The sequence below is a fragment of the Mytilus californianus genome, unplaced genomic scaffold, assembly GCF_021869535.1.
Source record: "Mytilus californianus isolate M0D057914Y unplaced genomic scaffold, xbMytCali1.0.p SCAF_4, whole genome shotgun sequence".
Classification (NCBI taxonomy): domain Eukaryota; kingdom Metazoa; phylum Mollusca; class Bivalvia; order Mytilida; family Mytilidae; genus Mytilus; species Mytilus californianus.
The window spans coordinates 89,997,111-90,022,065 of NW_026262690.1; the positions used below are offsets into that span (position 1 = coordinate 89,997,111).

Genomic DNA, 24,955 nt, shown 5'->3' on the forward strand with positions numbered 1-24,955 from the left:
ACATTTGCCAGCTTTTGTATATGCCGTATTCATATTGTATACATCGGGTATGTAAAAGATGTAATAGGACTGTGTTCAAGCCTTATATTGTGTATACATCTTAAATGCTGTCAAGCGAATTGTATTTTTATCAAATGCATAATTAGATATTTGAACTTAATACATTGTACTTTATTTTCTTTAAAAGGACGGCAAATAAATATTTTAAAATGAGCAAGTTGCCATACAGTTGAAAACAAGTTGCCATACAGTAAATTTGTCAACACGAACAAGTTGCTGTACCCTAGACTTTATTTTTTATGGTCTATATTCTTTAAAAAACATCTTTTTGACAACAAATTTCAGTAAATATGATGCCACACTATAATAATCTAAAAGTGTGCAGGCGCGTACCTACGTTTACGTCAAAACGCCCGGGCGTACACTTGAAATTTGGTAAAAAAAATATTTGAATATCAATAATTTAAAAAGATCTAGTTTAAAGCACATCAGTCTTGTACTTCTTTCTTCAATAGCTTGTAATTGCGAATAAAAGTGACGAAATGTACTTTTCAATCAGATGGTACCGTATTATTTATTTGTTCACTTTCTGTCAGTCAAAGTCTGAATCTACTTATTGGAATTCTTCTTCCTCTCCTTTTGTTTAAAGTAATTCATAATCAGCTGAGATTCGATATGTGCTTTGAATATTATCCGAGCCTGCGACATTCATGTCGCGAAATCAAGAAATAGCGATCCTAGATTTCGTCGGCGGCATCAACATTTAGGTTCATATGTGGTTAATGGGTGTTTTTTCTTCAACCTTCATGAAATTTTACGAAAGTTGAACAGAAGCTTTTCATTCTCAAAAGAGTATTCAGAGCATAATGATGAATTCATATTTTTAATTTTCCCGTATTTTACTGATAAAAAGAATTTCTTTTTGGAGTTAACAAGTAGATACATTATGTGGTTAAAGTTTGTTACACTTCAATGACTTTGTCAAACCTTCATCGAATTTTATGAAACTTTGGCATAAGCTTTTTTGTGATTTATGTCTGAAGCAAAATTTTGAAAGTATATTTTTTTCATTTTTCAATTGATATACGGACTTATCTTTTGGCAATTAACAGACGGTCTGTGATTATTATTTTCTACATGACCAATTTGAAAACGTTTAGATATTGTCATGAAACTTGGACAGAGGTTAATATTCCAGATCAAGAAAAAAAAACATCTCAAGAAAATGTTTGATTATCTAAAATCCTGTAATGGACTGATAAATGGACTCAATTTTCGCGGGAAGCGGTAATCCCAGGCGAGAACCACGTTTCTTCGGAACTCTTTACGAATTTCCATAATGCAACTAAACATCTGGTCCGAGAACACAGTTATTTCGTAGTGCATTTCTTTAGACGATAAATGAAAATAAAAAAAAAATCCCACCTGCGCTTTCTCAACAATATTTTTACAGTGTGTTGTACTACTTTTGGGACAAATCATATCAAAATCATAGAAAACTTCATAGGCTCTAACTAAAAATATGGACAATTTTATGTTATGGGGGTCTTGAAATCTTTTGACAGCTTCCGAAATGTTAATTTTTAACCTTTTTCAGCTGGACCAAATCACTACTTTAATTTAAAATTCATGACCCAATTTTTTTTACAGTGTAACTTCACCCCCCTTCTTGCTATTTGAGGCATAAAACATGAAGAAATAAATTTGGAAGTAGTATAAAAAGATTGGCAAGTAACCAGGTAACACACTGTCCACACTAGGGTCTATATTCAAAAGACAATAACTGTGTTCCTGGACCATCTATGCAAATTAATCATTTCATATCCATTAACGACATTTGCACAAAAGGGGTTTTGGTAGAGTAATTGCTTTACCCCACTGTTCCTTTTAAACATATTTTAAACTAACTGGTTTGGATATTTCTAACACCAATGACCATAAGATTCCAAACAATCAACACAATGAATAAATTAAACATAAAAGATTAAAAAAAAATAGTCTCTATGTTCAACTTGCTATTGATTAGTTTTTAATGACAGAAATGGGCCTTCCCCCCTCGACCCCACTACTATAGTAGGTGTTATAATCTGGATCCTATTGAGGCCCTCAAGACCCTTGCCGAGGTTAGGGCATACACTTAAAAATAGTCTAGCTACGCCACTGGTGTGTCTGGCAAAATAATAAAAAAAAAGTTGAATATCTTGCCAATGGGGCGACAAAGGAGGATCGACCTCAAAATTTTCAGGTACTAAGTGGCAAGTTTTGGAGTATAACACAAAATCTTCTCTTAATTTTGTACTTATCGGCCTAATAATTTAAAGAATTCTATATTAGAAAATCATTTCTTAAGCGGTACCCTCGTCAAATCAGTAGAAATGCTTTAAATTGAATGAATTCTTACCTTGTTTACCCTTTTTTTCCATTGTTCTCCGCTTGGTTAGTACCCAATTTCCGGTGGCGATGATACACAGTGTTAATGAGATCTATAAATGGCTGCACATATCAAACCAAATAGAATTTTTAAAATTTAAGCTTAGGGCTTACATGGCTAAGGTATACAAGTATACAAATTTTTAAATATTTGATTTTTAGTTTTTTTTTTTATTCTGGTTGACTGTTTTTTGTAATATATTTATTCACTTGTTTTCCTTGTTTAAACTGTGCTTTTTTAAACTTCAATGAATTAAGACACACATTTTTAATATCAAAACATTTCAATTTTAAAAAACAATGCTTTAAATCAATTATAAAATCATTTTTAAAGATTTACATAGTATAATTTTTTCATGTATTCTCAGACTCTGAGTAAGTGTTTTTCAGACAGATACTAAATAGGCATATTATATACCAATTTTTTCAAAAGATTACTTTTAATTCAATTGGATCATTTTACAAATTTTAAACAAGAAATTCAAGACAAATTTTCAAATTAAGCTTAAATATATGGGTCATAATATAGTTTTTAATGTCAGAAGATTTTATTCTTTTACTTTATCACAAAAACAATAGAGTAACCTAAATTTTGACAAGGTAAATGGTATGGTGGCCAGATAGATCAACTCCTTTTGAATGTTTTGTATGAAAATGATAATAAAGAGCTGCTCCATCAGCGCATGATACATTTTTAGATTTTTCAATGAAGTTCCATAACTCCTCAATGTCATTTCAGAAATATATAAAAACCAAAGGGAGCTTATTTTAATAGATATAAACCAGTCATCAAAGTTTCATGAAAACTGCTCAAAGCATTTATGAGTTATTGTCCTAAATACATGAAAATTTCCCCTTTATTTATGAAAAAAATCCCATAACTCGGAAACATAAATTCAATAAATTTATAAAAATCGAAAGGGAGCGTATGTCAATAGATATAAACAATTCATCAAAGTTTCATGAAAATTGGTTGGGGTGTTTTTGAGTTGTTGTCCAACATGTTGACGACGGACCGACTGACAACGGGATACCATAATACGTCCCGTAAATGGGCGTATAAAAATGGATATACTGACCTTTCACTTATTGAGCCTAATTAGCTACTTGATATGCTATTATAACAATCCAGATAGCAACACAGAATTGTAAATTGTCTGGTAAAGGAAAAAGGAAAAAATGCCATAATTACACAAATAAATAATGATTATCTGCAGGTTGCAAAAAAAATGAATAAGTTCCCAAGTTTGGATTATTGCTAAATGGTAAAATGTTTTATTTTCAGTTTAAAGTATCTAAGTTCAAGTCTGCTGGGGTGACATCTAACACAAACTAACCAATAACAGTTGAAATACATATGGAAATTCAAACATATTTATTTACTTTTTCAACAATACATTCAACTTTCTTCGCCCTCTTTGGGCATTATTGGTGGTTCAAGGTCATATATCATCCTTTCGTGGCGTGCCTTCTGTTGAATTCTAAACATTCTTCTATGTCTTTCAGCACGTTTATGACCTTCATCCTCAGCATAAAATGGTCTCTTTTTGCCTTTTTGCAATGACATTTTGCCATCAAAGTACAATGTTTCAAAATTAAGCTCTTCTTTTGGTGGTGGTTCTTTTGTAACTTCGCCATCACAAGGGGAGGCTACAACAACAGGAAGATAATCGTGTTCTTTTCTTATTTCCACAACATGAAGCTTCAACCGATCAGCTAGTTCTTGATGAGTTTCCTGTAAAGACATATTACATCAGTCTTCTCTATGTAAAAAATTATGAAATAACGGTGGTTCATCATTTGATTGAACAGTGTTCTGTAAATGCACTCTGTCCATAAGTTACATTTAAAAAAAAATTTGTTTGTTTTACCCTTGAAATATCACTTAAAGGGCAATAATGAAGCAAAAAACAAATACTAGTAAGAATCTCCTGAAAAAAAATGAATTTGCAATGAAATGAGTCCATTTACACAATCTGATTAATGTGTCATACATTTGATGCATTAGTAATTATTTAAACTGGATGCTACTGGAAGTTTGTATTACTGATAAGTACTATAAATATAAAAATAAGAAGATGTCGTATTATTGCCAATGAGACAACTCTCCATCAGTGACAAATGATGTAGAAGGTTAGCAACTATAGGTCACCATACGACAACCATTAAACTACAGACTCCTAACTAAGGACAGGCACATACAGAATGTGTTCTTCTGTTATTATATTTAATCTGAAAGCACTGTCTTCTTCTAGTTTAAGATATATCTATTTGTTTGTTTGTTGGTGTTTAACACAACCTTGAGTGCTCTTGGATATATCAAAGTAGCCAGTTTTTATTGGTTGAAGACTCAAAGAGAACCAATGACCTTGGCCAGGAAAGCAGGCAATCCTCATCGATTAAGATCAATGACAAACTCACCAAGCCATGAGCTGAGTTTAAACTCACAACCTCAGAACCGACTGGATAGTGAACACAGTAAATGAATTACTTAGACCACTCAGCCATCAAGGTTTGAGACATGTAAATCTATTTTCATTCTGCTGTAGTCCAAACACATAACTTAATTTATGTACAGTGTACACTGAAGTAAATTTCCCGCTTTTTAAGAAAATACCTTGCAGTTTACATGCAATACTGACCAAAATATGCTACAGAAACATTGTAACCAAGGAAACCACTATATATACAGATTAACATACCTGTTCTCTAAGTCCATTGAAAAAAGCTTTTGTCAAATTCTGAATATTTTTAGTTGACCCCTCAACTTTAGCATACATATTATGAATTCCTATTGTATCACAGATTGTCTTTAAACATCGATGACACACTAAACCATAACCTAGAATAAAATATGTGAGAGGTCTTAGGATAGGTTAAAAAAAAATCAGGCCAAAACTAGGCCTTTTTTTTGGCAAATTTGTTTAGTGTATATAATTAGGACTAATAAATGTCCATACAGGATAAATATATCAATTATCTTTCAAGAAAATTTTAAAGAAATTTGTGTTACTATAGTATTATTCACTGGACTCCTTCAGGCGACGCCAAATATAAACCTCGTTCGTCAGATTCCCAGCGTGTTGTGAAAGGTCAACCAGAAAAAAGTACTTTTTTATAAACCCGTGTTCGTCTTTAAATTTATGACACACAAATTTTTAATCAGTTGTGCGTTTGAAAGTAACGTCATCCAGACACGGAAATTGACAACAAAAACGTTACAATATTATTGCCAAATTTAGAATGATATACATTCTTAACGTAAGACATGAGTGGAATGTTTGTAGTAACAGTGGTAACGTAGGCAAACACATCAGCAGAATATGATTTGGGCGATTCTTTTACCGATTTGTTGGAAGTGCTCCTTGCAACACTGCAACTTGGACCACAAATGTTTATAACATCAAACTACAATTGCGACTTAGGAAGTATAACAGCAATTCTACATCCCTAAAAGGTCCTCGAACCCGAAACAGACTTATCCTCTTTTCCAAAGGCATACACGACCAAGCCAACTTACCATCAGCTGATCAACTGAAAGTAACATCTAGGACAACTGAGAACATGCATACGGCCAACATTTCCTGAGACTGCAAACAAAATCAGACATCTTAAAATTCAGCTTCATACCAAACACAATTAAAGATTGGAAGCTACTAACACCTGATATTTTCATAAAGATTCAAACAACAGAAGAGCCAGCTAAAACTTTCACTGATATTGTGAGGGGGTCCCCCTTAATTAAATTACTTAGTAATAATTATCCTTGGATGTTTAATTATATACCTATCAAGATCAAGAACAAACGACAAAACATGGACGCCACCGAATTGAAAGATTTAAAATATGACAATATAACATGCATAAGAAAAAATGAGAATCCCAAAGCTGCAGTCTTCACGCTCAATCACAGGCCCAGCAGTCCAGGCTTGTAAAATTGCTGTCTGGCCTGTAAAAATCATCTCTACATGCCAACAGAATCTAACTAAAATTTTCCAAAAATTGAGCTCTGGGTCTGTAGATTTAAAAGTTTACCATGAAGACTGAAGCTGATGGTACATGAATTGAAATGGCACCGCAAATGAAACTGCATGTATTATATTGTTTACTTTTTTTTAACCGTTTTAAGATAAAAGTTTTTCCTTGAAATTTTTTAATCTTATTATATTTGCTAGTATCATTACAAAGTTATATAATATAACTTTGTAATGATACTATATAAAAAGCATGGAATTTGACAAGGAAGTTTATGTGGTAATTGAATTTAACACATTAATCCAACTTTACAATTTACAAAATTTTCTAAAAAAAAGAATTTGTATGGTTGTCAACGAGACAACCTTCCACCAGAGACCAACTTTGTTGAGGTCTGTAACTAGTTCACAGTATGGCCTTCAACACAGAGCAATATGCACAAGCATTTATCTATACTGCTAAAATAATGAGGTCCAATTTTTTAGTCGGCATGACGTAAAAACAATGAATCAAATAATTCAACTTTATATATAACTAATATAGGACAATGGTGTTCATTAAAAATTACACCATTCAAGGCCCTTTTGTTTTCCACATTCAATATTACCAATAATTAACAAGTTCCGGGTCCAGTCCAATACCAATAGTATATGTCACATTTTACCTGTTACCTAATCTGTACGTTCCGACTCTGTCAGGCGCACTACCAAATAGTGTATTTGGAATTTGCTACATACACGGGTCATTATCACACCTGAACTTCATCATTATACAGGAATTGACACTACTAAATTCAATCATTGACCAAAAAATATATCTACAAGTAGTTTCTGGTTGAAGTAAGAAAACCAAGATGAATTCAAACAGAAAGATTTTGAAAGCAGAGAAAACTGTACACCTTATAATCAGCATTACTTTATCAAATGACAATACCAATATAAAAATCCAGCTTGAAAATAAGGCGTAGGTACTTCAATTCAGTCACGGACCGGTGATGTCGCGGGTGTGACCTAGTATATATATAAAAATTTGATTGTCATTAAATTCTACAGCAAAGCAAAAACTAAGAAGAATGTATTGAAATGTTCCTTTTGTTTAGTTAGCATATAGCATTTGACGGGATCATTTGAAAAGTATAAATTGGTGTGGTTTTTTAAGGACAGTCCTTTATTAATTTTCAGCTAGTTGTATGCACAAATGTGTATTATACATGCATTTATGCTTTGCATACGTTTATTTGAAACAACAAACAATGCATCAATTATAACTTACATTAAATATGGATGCATGCCTGTTCAAAGCTGTTACACTTTTTCATGTTCAGCTTGATCATATTTATTTGATCAGACTACATAAGGTTGTAGGTTTTGCTACAAGTCAACCATTTTATACTTGGAAATGTTGTGAAAAGATTAAACTAGGTGTCACAGAACAAATTGAGAAGCAAAGTAAGGTAATATAAGAACTAGGACATCAGATATATAAAATATCAAGCACCGAAACTATGTAAATTTCTAATCGCTCGCTTGCTTAAAATTCTTTTCATAGATTTTTTTTTTAAGTATTTCAAAAATAATATCGCTCGCTAGTAAACAATTCTTTCGCCTGCCAAAAATCAAACTTTGAAAAAAACATTTTGCTCTCTCGCTACCCTTTTTCAAAGGAAAGATTCCGAAGAACAAGAAATTAATTTGGTGTTGCCTAATGTACATGTATCAAAAACAAAGAAAAAAGCTTAATTTTTTCATGTTGTTAAAAAGCAAATTAAAAGGTTTTCAAGAAGCCATGGCAACTGCTTGCCAAAACTATGCTACTGATACATACAACTCATGCTCAATTAATAACTATATTGTATTTGGTCTTCCAAAATATGATTTGAGAACAGATCATATAGAATTTATAAAGAATTGAGACAATTACCTTTACAAGTATTTAACTATATTAAGCATACCTTCTTCTTTTCTAAATGCATACACTTTTGTTGCTGTCTGTTGGGAGAAAAAATTGTGATTCACTACAACAGAAGAAAATTGTTAAAAATTACATGATATTTGCTGGGATATGTTCATTTTTGCAGTTAATAGTAAGCCTTAATGGAAAGAAAACAAGTTTATCACTACATGCCTAATATATTTTCATCTGAGATAATTCATACATTACACAATTCCTGGAAATTATAAGCTGTGGGAAAGAGCTTAAATATTAATTAAAGCTAAATTCCTCAGTAGTAAAAACAAAATTAATTTTCCTATTTGTAAATTTTTGAAAATATAGTAACTATTTGTCTAATCAATATGCAGAATTTTTCTGGTCCTGAAATAATTAACCCAAAGCACACAACTTTAGCTTCTTCATTTGAAACAGTTCTTACTGTTCATTTTTCTTTTTTATATTGTTTATGTATGGTATTTTAAATTATCACATTTAAAAAGCTCTTCAAATTAACATAATCATGTTATGTTTTTTGGAAAATTGGGAATTTGGTGTGGATGGCAAATCTTTGATAGTCTCTGTTAAATTTGTTCACATTGGTTTTTTTTTTTTTTTTTGTCAAATTAGAGCTTGACACATTTGTATAAACGGCTTTTAGAAGACTTTTTTTGGTTCTCTAGATGTCTTTTTTTGTGTCAATGAGTTAAAGGCTCATTGATATATATACCCTCAAATCCTTTTGCTCACAGGTAACATTTTGACTTACATGTATATGAATATTGTAGGCTTCTCAATGCATAGTTGTTTGCATATACTTTGTGTGCTAGAGGAATCATTATTTAAAATTTTCTTAAAATATCTTGATTGTAGATATTCTTGACGTAAGACTTACATGTATGACCTTCATATCTATGGAGATATTGTAATCTTTGAGCTGCTTGATTAGTTGCCTAAAAAATAATATAAATTACTTAGAACACATACTGTTAATAAAAATATATTAGTGAGTTTTATTATAACTAATTTTGGTAACATTTTGCCTCAAACTATTCAACTGTCTCAATATGTACATGTTTCTTGTTTAACCCCACATTTTTGCATCTGTCCTAAGTCAGGAAACTCTAGCCTTTGTTAGTCTTGTGTGTTTTTTTAAATGTTGGTTCATTTGTATGTTTCAGAATTTAGTGTTGTGTCCATTTTGCTGAACTAGTATACATTATTGTTTAGGGGCAAGCTGAAGCTCCCTTCCGGGTGCATGATTTTCTTGGCTGCGTTGTGTTGAAGACTCATCGTTGCACCTTGGGTCGTTTTTTGATTTTTGGTCCAGTTTTTGTCTCTTTGACACGTTCACCATTTCCATTCTCTATTGTACATGATAATGCAAAATTAAACAATTGATAGAGATCTTTTTCAGTACAGACAGGCATATTGAACACCATATATCTCCCTCCAATGAATTATGTATAGCTGATGTAGAACACCAGTCTACATACCTTTCTTACGGCAGCATCCCATTTTTTAGCTTTTGCTACAGCATAACCTGAAAAAATTATAGATATGGGTAAATTCTTAACAAGAGTGCACACGCTGAAATGTCTCGCCTTCTTTACTAATCATTAATATTATGTTGATAGTCCTAAATATAAAGCTTTACTACAACTATCACATACACTTAACATGATCCAAGAAAATGAGGTCAAGGTCATATAAACCAAACAAGAAACACATGTACACCTTACAATCATTCAATACACTAAATATAGTTGACCTATTGTTTATAGTTTCTAAGATACAGACTTAACCAAGAAAACTAAACATTGACCAATGAACCATGAAAATGAGGTCAAGGTCAGATGAACCAAGCCAGGCAGACATGTACAACTTACAATCCTTCCATTCAACAAATATAGTTGACCTATTGCTTATAGTATTAGAAAAACAGACCAAAACACAAAAACTTAACACTGAGTAATAAACTGTGAAAATGAGGTCAAGGTCAAATAAAACCTGCAAGACAGACATGTACATCATAAAATATTTCCATACACCAAATATAGATGACCTATTGCATATAGTATTAGAAAAAAAGACCAAAACTCAAAAACTTAACTTTCACCACTGAACCATGAAAATGAGGTCAAGGTCAGAAGACACCTGCCAGCTAGACATGTACACCTTACAATCATTCCATACACCAAATATAGTAGACCTATTGCATACAGTATAAGAAAAACAGACCAAAACACAAAAACTTAACTATAACCACTGAACCATGAAAATGAGGTCAAGGTCAGATGACACATGCCAGTTGGACATGTACACCTTACAGTCCTTCCATACACTGAATATGCTAGACCTATTGCTTCTAGTATCTGAGATATGGACTTGACCACCAAAACTTAACCTTGTTCACTGATCCATGAAACGAGGTCGAGGTCAAGTGAAAACTGTCTGACGGGCATGAGGACCTTGCAAGGTACGCACATACCAAATATAGTTATCCTATTACTCATAATAAGAGAGAAATTAACATTACAAAAAATCAACTTTTTTTTCAAGTAGTCACTGAACCATGAAAATGAGGTCAAGGACAAAGGACATATGACAGATGGAAACTTCGTAACATAAGGCATCTATATACAAAGTATGAAGCATACAGGTCTTCCACCTTCTAAAATATAAAGCTTTTAAGAAGTTAGCTAACGGCGCCGCCGCCGTAGCCACCGCCACCAGGATCACTATCCCTATGTCAAGATTTCTGCGACAAAAGTCGCAGCTCGACAAAAACTATAAAAAGTCTTGATGTTATAAAAATCAAAACAATGAAAGCTCCATTTCCCATATCTGATATGTATATTTGAAGATTTTTTATTTGAGAATGCTATTTTTCAAATCTAAAAGACTGTGTCTGAGAACACAAATGCCCCAGTTCAAGCTTGCTTTTCAAACGAAAATGGGACGGACGGAAAGACGGTCAAGGGTAACACTTAATGCCCCCTTTGCCTTGTGGTGGGCGCATAAAAATTCTTTTAAGAAGAAATATGTTTAAACATGTACAGTCTCTCCAAAACATCTGATACTCGGGGTAATTTCAAATTTTGATCAGACTAAACCTACATTGAAATTTGGAGGGAATTCAAGTGACAACATATGGATACAGCACATTAGATGAATTTGGCTATTATTTTAGGTCCTTTTTGGTCATATAGCTCTTGATCTGTTTTAGTTCTCATACATCATTGGCTTTCACATATTCAGCTTTGAGCATTCCTGATGAAGGTAAACCAAGAAAAGCCCTTCAAATGCATGAAATTTATAAGGTGTTCTTTTTCATTTTTTGAGTGGTTGATGTAAACACTAGTCAAAAACAATAAGCATTATTGTAAATCTAGAAATGATTAGAAATGTGATCGTTGACCATTTAGACAAAAATGTCATATAAATTGATTTTTTTTAACGATGTGAACAAATAATCCTCTAAGATGTGAAAATGTGAGTTTTGTGGAATGCAATTCTTAAATCTTTATGTCACTGTGCCGTTGTGTTGTCTTGTTACCTTATAGAAGACATAAATGCTGAAAATACATCTATGACAATCTTTTTCTTTGACTTTTGCACAAGCTGCAGCAAACACTATAAACAGACATAATCTTTACTAAATGAAAAAGAAGGTTAGTGTTTACTTACCTCCAATACCATTTTTGTTACCCACAACAACCATGGCAGAAAACCTAAACACAGCTTTTACAGTTCCACTTGTATTGGTTACTTTTTTTAGCTGAAATTAACAAAGTTAAAATATTTCATTTCTTTTTGCTCAGTCAAACAAAACATTTGCTGTCAATGCCTCCAGGAGTATATTAAATTATTCTTTTAAGCATCCAAGAATTGTTTTTTGCTGAAGCGAGTTACTCGAACAAACAAAAAAAAAACCTGTAACTTTTTATCATACAACTACATAATAAAAATAAGTCCAAAGGTTTGAATTCTGTCAGAACCAATTCTATTTGTACAGAGATTACTCAAGACTTTTGTGTAAAGTTTGTGAGTGAATTGGTCTATTATACACATTAATAAACTCTATAAAATGTTTTAATCCTTATAGTTCTTTAACTGGTAGATCATTTGTTTTGAAAATATATTTTGTCAATCCCCAGTATGCACACATAGTGTAGTACATCCCATTGATTTGTTTTGTACATAAATATATTTACAAATTACAGAAAAAACCTGCCACATAAATCACTATCAGAAGTGTGTGTTGCCAATTATATTAAAGGATTCTGTCATTATTCAAATCATATAAGTATTATCTTTATATTGTAACTGCATCATTAATCAAATAATTAAAATATACACAACGGTTTGGGTTTTTTCATTGTTGAAGTTCTTACAATTGCCTATAATTACTTACATCCACTTCATTTGAACTTTGGTGGATAGTTGTCTCATTGGCAATCAACCACATCTCCTTAGGTAGCAATAAACAGTTAGGAAAAAATATTAAAAATAATTTTACCATCCCCTTTTCATTGCCTTCTTGCAATATTATATTAAGCTCACTGTTTGTGTCATATATGTGCATATGTATGTAATCAGAATCTTCCATAGATTTCATATCCAGTATATAAAATGGTAAAATATAATTTCTTTTTTGTGTATCCATGGCAATCTGCAGTTTTTTGTTATAAAATATAGCAAAAAGGGGGAAAAGATGTCACATATTTCCTCAAAATTTGACCAAAAGTAGAATTTCAATCACTTCAAGTAATACCTTTTCTGAAACTGTTTACATATATCTTTCATAAATCCAATGAAAATCATATGTCTTTCGTCTCATTTTTTTGTAAAATTGCGTCCAAAACTTCGTGTAGAAAAAAAGTGTTTGTAAACATTACATTAATTTCTGGACCGATGACCGGTCTAGCTATGAAAATACGGAGAGTCAAACAGAAAATATCCCATAAAACATGTAAAAAATAATCTTGATGTTCTTAAAAATGAATTTTATTACACAATAACTTTCATATTTGAAAAATCCACCGGCGCCAAAATGCGAAACCAAACTCCTAACTGTGTATTGCTACCTTATATTTATACAGAACAATGTAATAATTATTGTATTGTAAACTGTACCTGTAAAATTCTGGTTTCAAATCCTTCAAAATCATCTGAAAGAATATAAAAATTCATTGATAAAATTGTACTTATATTTTTCATTTTCAGGCTTGATATAAGTTATTTTTAATTACTTTTTTTAAAGTACATTTACCTGCAACTGGATATATATACATTTTACAAGATGTTAGATCATTTAAACTTTATCATCATTCTATAAATTGTTCTCATGATGGTGTAATGAGAAGATGAAGATTGTTTTGGAGTAACCTACAGTCACAGAAACTTGTTTTGGAGTTACTTACAGTCGCCAAAAGTTTGTTATGGAGTAACTTACAATCACCACAAGTTTGTTCCTGTGTAACTTACAATATCCAGAAGCTTGTTTCTGAGTAACTTTCAATCACCATAAGCTTGCTTCTGTGTAACTTACAATATCCAAAAGCTTGTTTCTAAGTAACTTACAATCACCAGAAACTTGTTTCTGAGTAACTTACAATCACCAGAAGCTTGTTTCTGAGTAACTTACAATCACCAGAAGCTTGTTTCTGAGTAACTTACAATCACCAGAAGCTTGTTTCTGAGTAACTTACTATCACCAGAAGCTTGTTTCTGAGTACATTTTGTAACTTACAATCACCGGAAACTTGTTTCTGAGTACATTTTGTAACTTACAATCACCAGAAGCTTGTTTCTGAGGAATTTACAATCACAAGAAGCTTGTTACTGAGTACATTTTGTAACTTACAATCACCAGAAGCTTGTTTCTGAGTACATTTTGTAACTTACTATCACCAGAAGCTTGTTTTTGAGTACATTTTGTAACTTACAATCACCAGAAGCTTGTTTCTGGAGTATATAACTTACAATCACCAACAGGGTCAGGTGGGTATGACCTTGTTCCTGCCCTTGTTGTTCCTGTCCATCCTCGCTGTAGAGGCATTAGTTTTACAGAACGGAATGTCTGTTTAGCACCTCTCTGTTTGATTATGTTGTCAAAGTATTCCTGTTTAGGTCCATGTTGACTTCTTTTTATTATTTCATCTCCTCTTTTTGTTTCTGATGTCAGACCTGGCCATACCATACCAGCTCTTCCTGTTAATAAAGCAGATATCTATATCAGTGAATGTTTTATTACCTGTTGGAATTTATTTTTTAATGGTAAGGCACAAGCTGGCAAAATATTGTTACTTTTTTAAAGATATTTTGTTTATTAACTTCAGTTTAAATAAAATAAAAGTGTCAGAACTTTTACAAATCTTATACAAGATGAAATGCAGATACATTGCAGATTTATATTATTCTGTTGGTATATAAATGTATGACATGTATTAGATGATTTTTTTTTGTTTTGAAATATATAAAATTATTCAATGGAGTTAACTGTAAGAGCATAATTTTTGAATATCCCAACATTCAAAGGAAAAATATTGTTTAAACATCAAAATGACTCCACAATAAACATGACAAATAAAATATGATGTTTGTATTTACCTTCTCCTATTATTTGACCTTTATGGAGGTTGATAATGCTTCTTTGTTTTTTTCCTCTTCCTTTCTTTTTCCCAGTATTACTTACTCCAGTCACACTGGCCCAGAGTCTGTCATTGTCCTCTAAAAATAGTTATCATTCTAATATTAGCAGCCAATCAAATCAAGGACTCCTATCATTATCATGATTATCAGCTGTAAATAATTTTTCTTGTTAAAAAATCAATAAATACTCCAGGCCTCTACATTATCATTTTTTACCTTGTCCATCCAGGCAAGTTGCAAGAAAATCAACTTGTACAACTTCTAAAGTCACTTCCTCTAATCGAAAGTTAAAAAAAATTAAACAATGCTGTTAGTGGCCTTACCTACTGACAGATTTATTAGATCATGTACAAACTCTAGACTTCTCAAGCATTCCTGATGAATATTATTCAAGGCAATTGCTTTATACACAATTAATTTATTGCTTGCAATATTCTATTTTTATGTTTTTTTATATATAATTCAGTGTTCTTTTTAAGGTGCGTACATTAGTCCTGGACACGTAATTTTCTGTCAAGACGTGCCATATCATTAACCCGTGCATCTGTGGGACATGTCCTTTTTACACTAGTTAAGTCCTATCATTATCAAGATTATCCTTTTAGCTTTTGAAAAAGATCTGAAAATATGCTTCTTGTCAATATTTTTTACTGGAAATTAACTTCCATTATTATGCATGCTTGCAATAATGGTAAATTCCAAGAGAAATGAAAAGTGATGATGCAACTAATCATGTAATATGTTCATGTTATAAAACTGATGGTCTTTGTAGTCTTAAGCTTGAAGTGGAAGGTTGCTGGTCTTCATAGGGTGATTTACCTGCTACTATTCTAAATGTTGGGGTTTTCCCATTCCATTCCTTTTTTTGGACAGCTTCAAAGGGGGGTCTCCATTTTTCTACGGCTTTTGCCATTTCCCGTGGATTGTGTTGAATACTGTTGTAATCTTCTATAGCCTTCTCTGGGTGTTTGGATTTCAGGTGTGTAATAGCATTTGATTTTCTGGTAAAAGTCGCGACATAATGTTTATGCTCAAACAATGTGGAGACGGGTCCGTGGATTTCTTTGTGATGTCTTCTGAGGGTTGATATGCTGCAGAATGTCTTTGGGCACTTTTTACATTTGAATCGTGGTTTGAATATTCCAGTAGTTTCCTTTCTTTTTGTTATTTTAGTATTAGCCATATCTTCTATTCAGTCCCCAATGCAAGGTTCAGTACTTCCAAATTTGTGTATAAGAGCTTCTTCAGTTCGGAGTCTAACGTTTATGTTGTGTTCCGTGGTAGTTATGCCTGTTATGGTGACGTTGTTCTTATTGTGACCATTCGAAGTGAAGTGTTTCGAGACTGGTTTATTTTTATTTTCAGTGTTAATGTCTTGTAAATGTCCCCTAAATCTTTCTTTTAAACTATTTCCCGTTTGTCCAATATATTGTTTCTTGCATTTTTTGCATTCTAGTAAATAAACCACACTTTCTGTGTTACATGTAATTTCGTGTTTTATATCTATTTTATTTGTTGCTGTTCACGGTACTTTTTGCACTTTCTGCGGTTTTCATTAATTTGCAGAGATAGCAATTCTTCCCACAGGGATGGCTCCCCTTGTGGGTTTCTTTGCGTACAATTTCGGTTTTCACTAGTATTTGTTTGATTGATAAGGCTCGTCTGTATGAGATAATGAGTTTTTGTGTAGCGAAGGTTTGTGTGTCAAGGGTCCTGTTGAGGATATCTTTCCTCTGGTTGATGATGCTGTTAAGATTTTTTATATTTGGGTGGTAGTTAATTACTAATGGAATTATATCTGGCTTCACGAATTGGTCAGTTTGATTCAGTTTTAAGAGATCATTTCTGTTTAAGGATTTTGCTTTGGAGATCGCAGATTCGACAACCTGACGGGGATAGCCCCGATTCAGGAAAGGTTCTTTCATGAGGCTTGTGTGAAATTCGAAATCATTAATTTGTGTGCAAATACGTCTTATTCTTAGTGCTTGACTGAATGGAATACTTTCTTTTTGGTGTTTCGGGTGACATGAATTGTAGTGTAAGTACAGGTGCGCATCTGTTGGCTTTGTGTATAGAGTAGTATGTAGTTTTCCTTGGTTATTAACTACCGTTGTGTCTAGGAAATCGACTTTTTCTTCACTTATGTGACTTGTGAATTTTATACTAGGATGGTATTCGTTGAGGGCACTGATGAAGGAATCTAGATCCTTGAGTGTATGTGGCTATATAAAGAATATGTTGTCTATGTATCTCCACCATACTAATGGTTTTAGGATTTGTGTGTTAAGGAATTCTCTCTCTAATTTGTCCATGAATATAATGGCGTATTCTGGAGCCATAATTGTTCCCATGCTTGTCCCCATAATTTGCATAAAATATTTATTTCCGAATTTAAAGCAATTTTTTGTTAAGATAAAGTGCATAAATCTAAGAAGTATCCAAGTTGCTGGTGAATTTTCTTGTCTTTTGTTTAGTATTTCTTTTGCTGCTAATATTCCTTCTCTGTGTGGAATGGTTGTATACAGTGAGCTTACATCTGCCGTTACTAGAAAGCGGTTTGGTGGTATATCGCCTAGAGAGTTGATTTTATGTAGAAAGTGTGTGGTATCTTTAATGTAAGACGGTATATCTTTGATGAATGGTTTTAGATAGTAGTACACAATTTTTGACAAATTTGCAGTAGGAGAGTTTATTTGTAAAATAATTGGTCTGCCTGGATTTCCTGTTTTGTGAATTTTCGGGAGAAGGTAAAATAATGGAGTTCGCCAATGTTTTTGTAATAAAAATTCGTGTAGAGTTTGGGGTAGTTTATGTTTTATCACAAGAATGAATTCTCTTATTTCTTTTGCGATTTTTGGGTTAAGATCTTTATTTACTTCCTCGTAGAAAGTAGTATTGGATAATTGACGGTCTGCTTCCCGCATGTAATCTATGGTGTCCATGATGACAATGGCTCCTCCTTTGTCTGCTGGTTTAAGTATAATGGTCTGGTCATTTTTTAATTCACTTAAGGCTGAAAATTCATCTCGTTTTAGGTTTTTCCTTATGAATCCTGTTTTCGGAATTTGTGAAATATCATCAGAAGTAAGGTTTAAAAATGTGTCCAAATCTTTATTTCTTCCTGCTGGTGGTGTCCATCCTGTAGGTAACTTGAACGGGTTGGGTGTATGTGTGCTTGCACTGGTGTCGTTCTTTTTTTGAAAATGATGTTTTAAGCGTATTCTTCGATTGAAGGTTGAAGATTAGTGTATCTCTGAAAAGTTCTAAATCATTTAGTGGGCCTGGTGTTGGACAAAAATTCAATCTTTTTTGTAAAACTGAGTATTGGGCATCTGTTAATTGTTTTTTGCTTAAATTTATAACGGCACATGTATCCTTTTGTGGTTTATTCTTTAATTTTCTATATGTATTGCGTTGAATGAATTTTCTGGCTTTCGGCATGCTTGGGAATTGGGTGATTTATTGTTGCTTAGCTGGATTCACTGGTCGATTATTAATTTCGTATTCAACGGATAACTTTGTTTTCTGTATTAAACTGGTGATGTGTTCCATTTCAGTATCAGTTGTTTTGTCTTTTAATCTGTTTTCCATAGTTTCAATTTGAGATGAAATAATTTCGCATCGGTTGTTCCAGTATTTAATTATAAGTTTCACTAATGTTCTGCCAAATTCTAGTTGTGCGTCTTCCCATTCAAAAAGGAATTCGGGAGTTGTATCGGGTACTTGTGGTTGTATATTTGATTTTAGTGTCTTTGGTACCGTATCCCTTATTTCACATCGGGTTAAGTAAGCCTTATGCTGTTCACAACGGACCAATTTAACATTTAGTTTGCGGTAGGTTCTAAAAAGGGAAACATTCTTTTCAATAAGAACGACGTCACCATAACAGGCATAACTACCACGGAACACAACATAAAAGTTAGACTCCGAACTGAAGAAGCTCTTATACACAAATTTGGAAGTACTGAACCTTGGGGACTGAATAGAAGATATGGCTAATACTAAAATAACAAAAAGAAAGGAAACTACTGGAATATTCAAACCACGATTCAAATGTAAAAAGTGCCCAAAGACATTCTGCAGCATATCAACCCTCAGAAGACATCACAAAGAAATCCACGGACCCGTCTCCACATTGTTTGAGTGTAAACATTGTGTCGCGATTTTTACCAGAAAATCAAATGCTATTACACACCTGAAATCCAAACACCCAGAGAAGGCTATAGAAGATTACAACAGTATTCAACACAATCCACGGGAAATGGCAAAAGCCGTAGAAAAATGGAGACCCCCCTTTGAAGCCGTCCAAAAAAAGGAATGGAATGGGAAAACCCCAACATTTAGAATAGTAGCAGGTAAATCACCCTATGAAGACCAGCAACCTTCCACTTCAAGACTACAAAGACCATCAATCAGCATCCTTGAACAAGACTTATAACTATCAGACTCAGATACTTCTCTTTCAAAGAATACACCGCAATACACAACAAATGAATATGGTTACGTTATGGACCTAACCAAGGAAGATTACATTGACCTCACAACAAGCAGCAGCGATGTAACAATTTGTCTAGATGAGCTACCAGAACAATTATGGGACAGACACGTTTTTGTACATTTAATTTATAACATTTTCAGCTAAGGCATTAATAACATAGACTCAATACATGAACAATTTTATTTTGTTTTACTTTCATTTTCATGTTGACAATCTATTTATATTTTTTCTATTTATACTTTCACTTTCACTTCCTCTTTCATAACTACCACTATACTATGACGTTGTCTTTAGACAACCCGATTTTATACTTAAGCATGCTCGATGTATTATTTGTATCCTGATGACGGTGCCCTAGGCACCGAAACATGTCGATAAATAAATTTTCTGCAGCAGCCCCTAAAGTGTTGTTGTTATAAGACTTTTTACATTAAATGTATTTAATGTATATAAAATATTGTTGAGTTGTAAAATCACTTAACCTATACAAGCTACCTACATTGTACCTACACATATTTTCAAATCTGAGACTCACTTGTATTTTAAATTTTATGTAATTTCTTCACAACTTACCCATCTTTGCTAGCCAAGGGTTACGATCCACTTCCCTCTTCTCCACCCTTGGCAGATTGAGATAGAATTTCGGAGACACAGGTAATGATTTTCATTGGTTGCAGTCGAAACTTGCTGCGTGTAAATGTAGAAAGTGTATGTAAACAATTGCCACGTGCTTATTGTGCAACAAGTCTTTACATCCCTAAACATACAACTATATTTAGTGACAATTTGAATGTTTTTAATCAACTAATAGAAGTTCCTGTGTATGTTTCTTGCACAAATGCATGAATGTCAATGTATATTTCCGTTTCCTGCTTTACCAAGTGTGTAGAATCTAGACGCTACCGTGTTTTTACCTCCAAATTGAAGAGTTCAAGTGCTACCATTGGTCAAGAATAATGTATTCGGAATGGGCGTGACTTTAATCTACCGACAGATGGCGCAACATTGTTATCACAAATGTTGGCTTAATCTGCCAAGGGTGGAGAGGAGGGAAGTGGATCGTAACCCTTGGCTAGCGAAGATGCAACTTACCATGTCTGAAAAAACTATTGTTTCTGGCTGGATATATACTAATTGTAGGTAATACTCTACATGATGTCAATAAATGGGATGCACCTACAAAAGACAATCAATCAATGAAAATAATTATGCATACTGTGGTTGTGGTAGTTTATATCTTATTTTCTTGCATCAGGGAATTTGAGATGATGACATATATATGTATCTGATTATCATTGATAGACTTAGTCTATTTTGAATTAATTGACATCTTTTCTAGCATGTACATGTAGACTTGGGTAATGAAAAGCTTAGTACCTGTAGCATTCTACCATGTCAATGTATGTAATTTTGGTTTTCTACTTTTCTGTCAATTATAAGTCATTTATTACAACTTTTAGCTACAGTACACCTGTATTTAAGTGTGTCTTGTCTTCTTTATATCATGCATATAGCTACTTTTAATAGAAACAAAATATTGACCGCTGTCACTTTCCATCAATTTCAAAAGTTTTTCTATCATACACTGTTCTTAGATTATAAGGATGTACCAGTATTTTACACTGAAATTGTCAGATTGCCATATTTAATTTATGGTGTGTTGATATTACCCTGCAGCCGTTTTCTTCAATACACAGATGAAGCACTATGGTTATCAAGCAAAGAATTTCTCTCAGTCATGTGGCTGTTCTAGGAGTCCATCTTGAACTTGCAGTGAGGTGAAAGTTTTTGCTCCATGTTGAAGACATCACCCTGAGATGAAGAACAGCCATAAAAGTGCTGTTCCCTTGCTTTTCGTCTTTTTATGTGTGCATAGCAATTTTGTGTCATGAATTGATACACCATATATACATGTATCATTTCTTTTCCATTATGAACAAAATGCTGTTTGTTTAAGAATATTGCGTTGTCTACTTTAACACACTGGTGGATGGTGTTTTACATATCCATAAATTATAAATGCTGCCTTTTTTTTATTTGTAGATGTAATTGTTAAGTTAACTATATCTGTATTCAGTGTATTGGGATCACGCATCTATTGTGCTCTTTCCAATAAAATATTGAAATTGAATGATTTTAACCAAACAGAGATCCTTAAAAACCCAAGTATTGGTACAACAAACATTAGCTGGCCTGTATGTCTTTTTTTTTAATTTTGTTTGATTTGTTGAGTTGATGTCTCACTGAAATTAAATCAGGCATTGCTAGGACATGATGACTTAGACATTTTGGCCGTATGTTCTTGTTTTTTTCAAATGTATGCAAAATTCACAATGATACTGCTCAACTCTGCATCCATATTGTAAGAAAGCATCACAGGAAAATTCTAAAATAGCCTTTCCAGATGTCATAATTATTTGGACTAGGTCTAAACCACTATGGCACTGAAAAACCTTCAACAACATGGTGGAAAATCTTTTTTGTTTTTTTTCGTTTTTTTTAGAATTTTTCGAAATATCTTTATCATGTTTATAAATATGATTAAAATGAGCATACCCTTTCACACAAATTTATATATGATAATACCAAAACATGTAGCATATGATTTCCTGCAAATTTGTATTGTAAGTCCAGTCATATTGAATAGAGGACAGATTTTCATAATGGAGGTAAACATGCTTTGAAAACATCATTGAAACCGATTGTAACAGAACAGTTGCTTGGAAATATGCATAGGTTTTCCCGTATTTCCTTACTTTTTCCACCTCCATTCAAAAAATCTGCCCCCTATTCAATATGGCTGCAATTACCATGAAGTGGCCTATAAACATATTAACACTTTCTGTATTTAGCTATATTTTGCCACCGAATGACCTTAGATCTACTCCGAATCACCTTTTGACGTCAGGCAACAATCACTTTTTAATTGTGACGTCAAATGTTTTGAATTATAATGTCAAAGTTTACGGGAACCTGTGTGTTTTATGTAATGGCAGACAAATTTGCATACAAGTGTAAATACGTCTATTAGAATAGCCTTTCAAGACGACAACATTATTTGCAGCAGCGCTACAGAAAAGTATGAAGGCTAGTAAAACAAACATGCAAAGCAACACCTTAAAAACATATAATCTTTTCGGAGCTCATCAGGTACCCCATGCTTTATATTAGCCTTATAAAAATATACAGCTTGACACACATTGCATAGACACCTGTGCTTAAGGTTCATCATAACAAATGGACAAATATGGCCGTATTTTCACCTCAAAAACTACTCTGTGTACAGGCTTACCTGTTCAGTTTGGAAAGTTTTAAGGCCTGGCATCCACTAGATGTATAAAAGTTAAATTTATTTTGCATATCAGAAATATAAAATCTTTTTTGGATTATGATGGGCATTTTTTTCCGTTCCTGCTGAAGGTGTAAAAATAAACTAAGTTGGGATATAACTTTGAGATGCTCCATCTCAGGTAACAACTGATTTGTATTGTATTGATTGTCCTTGATTGGCATGGACAATAGATATCTACACATCTATAGGTGAGTTAAAGGTAGTAACTGAGTGGACAGTATCAAATGCAATTCAGGTGTTTATTTTTACACCTTCTGCAGGAAGGAAAAAAAATGCCCATCATATTCAAAAAAAGATTTTATCTTTCTGATATGCAAAATAGATTTAACTTTTATATATCTAGTGGATGCCAGGCCTTAAAACTTTCCAAACTGCACAGGTAAGTCTGTACACAGAGTAGTTTTTGAGGTGAAAATACGGCCATATTTGTCCATTTGTTATGATGAACCTTAAATGAAGACTACATGATGCCCTCTAAATGTCTTTTTGTTGTTGGGTTGCTGCTCTGACATTGACGTATCTGATGATTTCAATATGGAAACATATTTGTAGAACTTGTCTTGCTGATCATTTTTGCATTTTAAGTTTCTCTGTATCTATTATAGTTTTCAAAACAGAAGGCAAAAATAAAAAAAAAAAAGTAAAATTTGTCATTTAAGGGCAATAACTCCTATAACATGTCATCTGACAGTTTTGATGTATATGCTCAACATTATGAACATTTTTGCTCGTGTCAGATTAAGTCTTCAGAAAAATAAGATAAAAAATGGCCTTAAGTGCACGACTTACCACCATTGCGGGATATATCACACATCTTTAAATTGATATCATACATTAAAAAAAAATTATTCAAAACATATATGCTAGTATTGAGTATGAGTTAACTTTGTACCTTTTGAATGAACATTAATTTGCCGCAGTGCAAAAACAGTGTATCGTGCGACAGACATTCTCCTCCTAATCCGATTTGAAGATAACACCCGAAATTTTCGAAGAGTATAATTTTGAGGCAGTCTAAAATATGTTCAACAACTCCCATCCTGTAACACTGTTCTAAATGAATATTTACAGAACCAGACAAACTACTTTTCAATAAATTATCAAATTTTCAGAATAATTTGGATCGGGAATACAAAATTTTTTAATGGAACAAACTTTTTTTTGTTGAAGAAGTAAGGAGTTGTATATCTTACTATACAAATACTTGAAGAAAGTTAGAATCAAATAATTATAAAAAACAGACCCCCTCTCTAAAACGGGACACACTTTTTTTTAACTTAATAGAAAAGCAAACTTTTTTTTATTGACATACAGGAACAAAATTTCTTTTTTTCAAACTTTTGTTTTAATTTTGGTAACTAAAATTTCGATAGAATTTTTAATAAGAATGTTAGAATCAAACAATTATAATCAAACAGGTTATAAACAAGTTAAAATCAAACAGTTATAACTTACCTAGAATTCCACTCCCCGTGGGGTTCTATGTTAGTTAATACAAAGAATACTAGTATATTTTCCCCCCATGAGTATATATAGACTTTTATATGAAATCGTGGCAAAAAATTGTATAGAAAGAAAAGAAAGATCTATGGATTAGTTCTGTAAAAATTAATAGGTATTTTATAGAATCATTGCTGGGACTAAATACATGAATTTATTGATCCAAGATAATTGGAAGAATATTTTTTTCACTTTCCCGCGTATTTGAAGTAACAACTGTTTCTCTATTTCAAAATGTTTAGCCGGTACAACCTAATTTTTATAGAGGAGATACTTGCGTTATCATTATTTTTTTCTCGATTTTCAGTGAAGTTCATGTACCCAAGTCGTCGCCAAATATTCAATATCAAAATACTAATTATCTAAAAACAAAATATTGCCTAATATGAAAGTTACATGGGAATACAGATCCCCAACTTAAATATCAGTCTATTTCTTTTAGTAATGAACGTTACAATAAAATTGAGAATGGAAACGGGGAATGCGTCAAAGGGACAACAACCCGATCAAAGAGCAGAAAACAGCCCAAGGCCACCAATGGGTCTTCAACACAGCGAGAGGCGGGCTTCAGCTGGCCCCTAAACAATAATGTATACTAGTTCAGCGAAAATGGA

The 24,955-nt window shown here is 32.8% G+C and overlaps 1 protein-coding gene across 1 annotated transcript; it reads right to left on the minus strand.

Annotated features, from left to right (window-relative positions):
* Positions 1-802: 802 nt before the first annotated feature.
* LOC127698813 (28S ribosomal protein S5, mitochondrial-like) lies at positions 803-23,809 on the minus strand. Its single transcript, XM_052202499.1, has 11 exons — positions 23,734-23,809; positions 20,582-20,665; positions 14,950-15,069; positions 14,323-14,550; positions 13,474-13,508; positions 12,025-12,115; positions 9,831-9,877; positions 9,230-9,287; positions 8,357-8,419; positions 5,133-5,272; positions 803-4,165 (listed from the first exon to the last, which is right to left on the minus strand). Exons 1-11 carry the CDS (start codon positions 23,789-23,791, stop codon positions 3,830-3,832), a joined length of 1,260 nt encoding a protein of 419 aa, XP_052058459.1. The 5' UTR covers positions 23,792-23,809; the 3' UTR covers positions 803-3,829.
* Between the last annotated feature and the right edge of the window lie 1,146 nt (positions 23,810-24,955).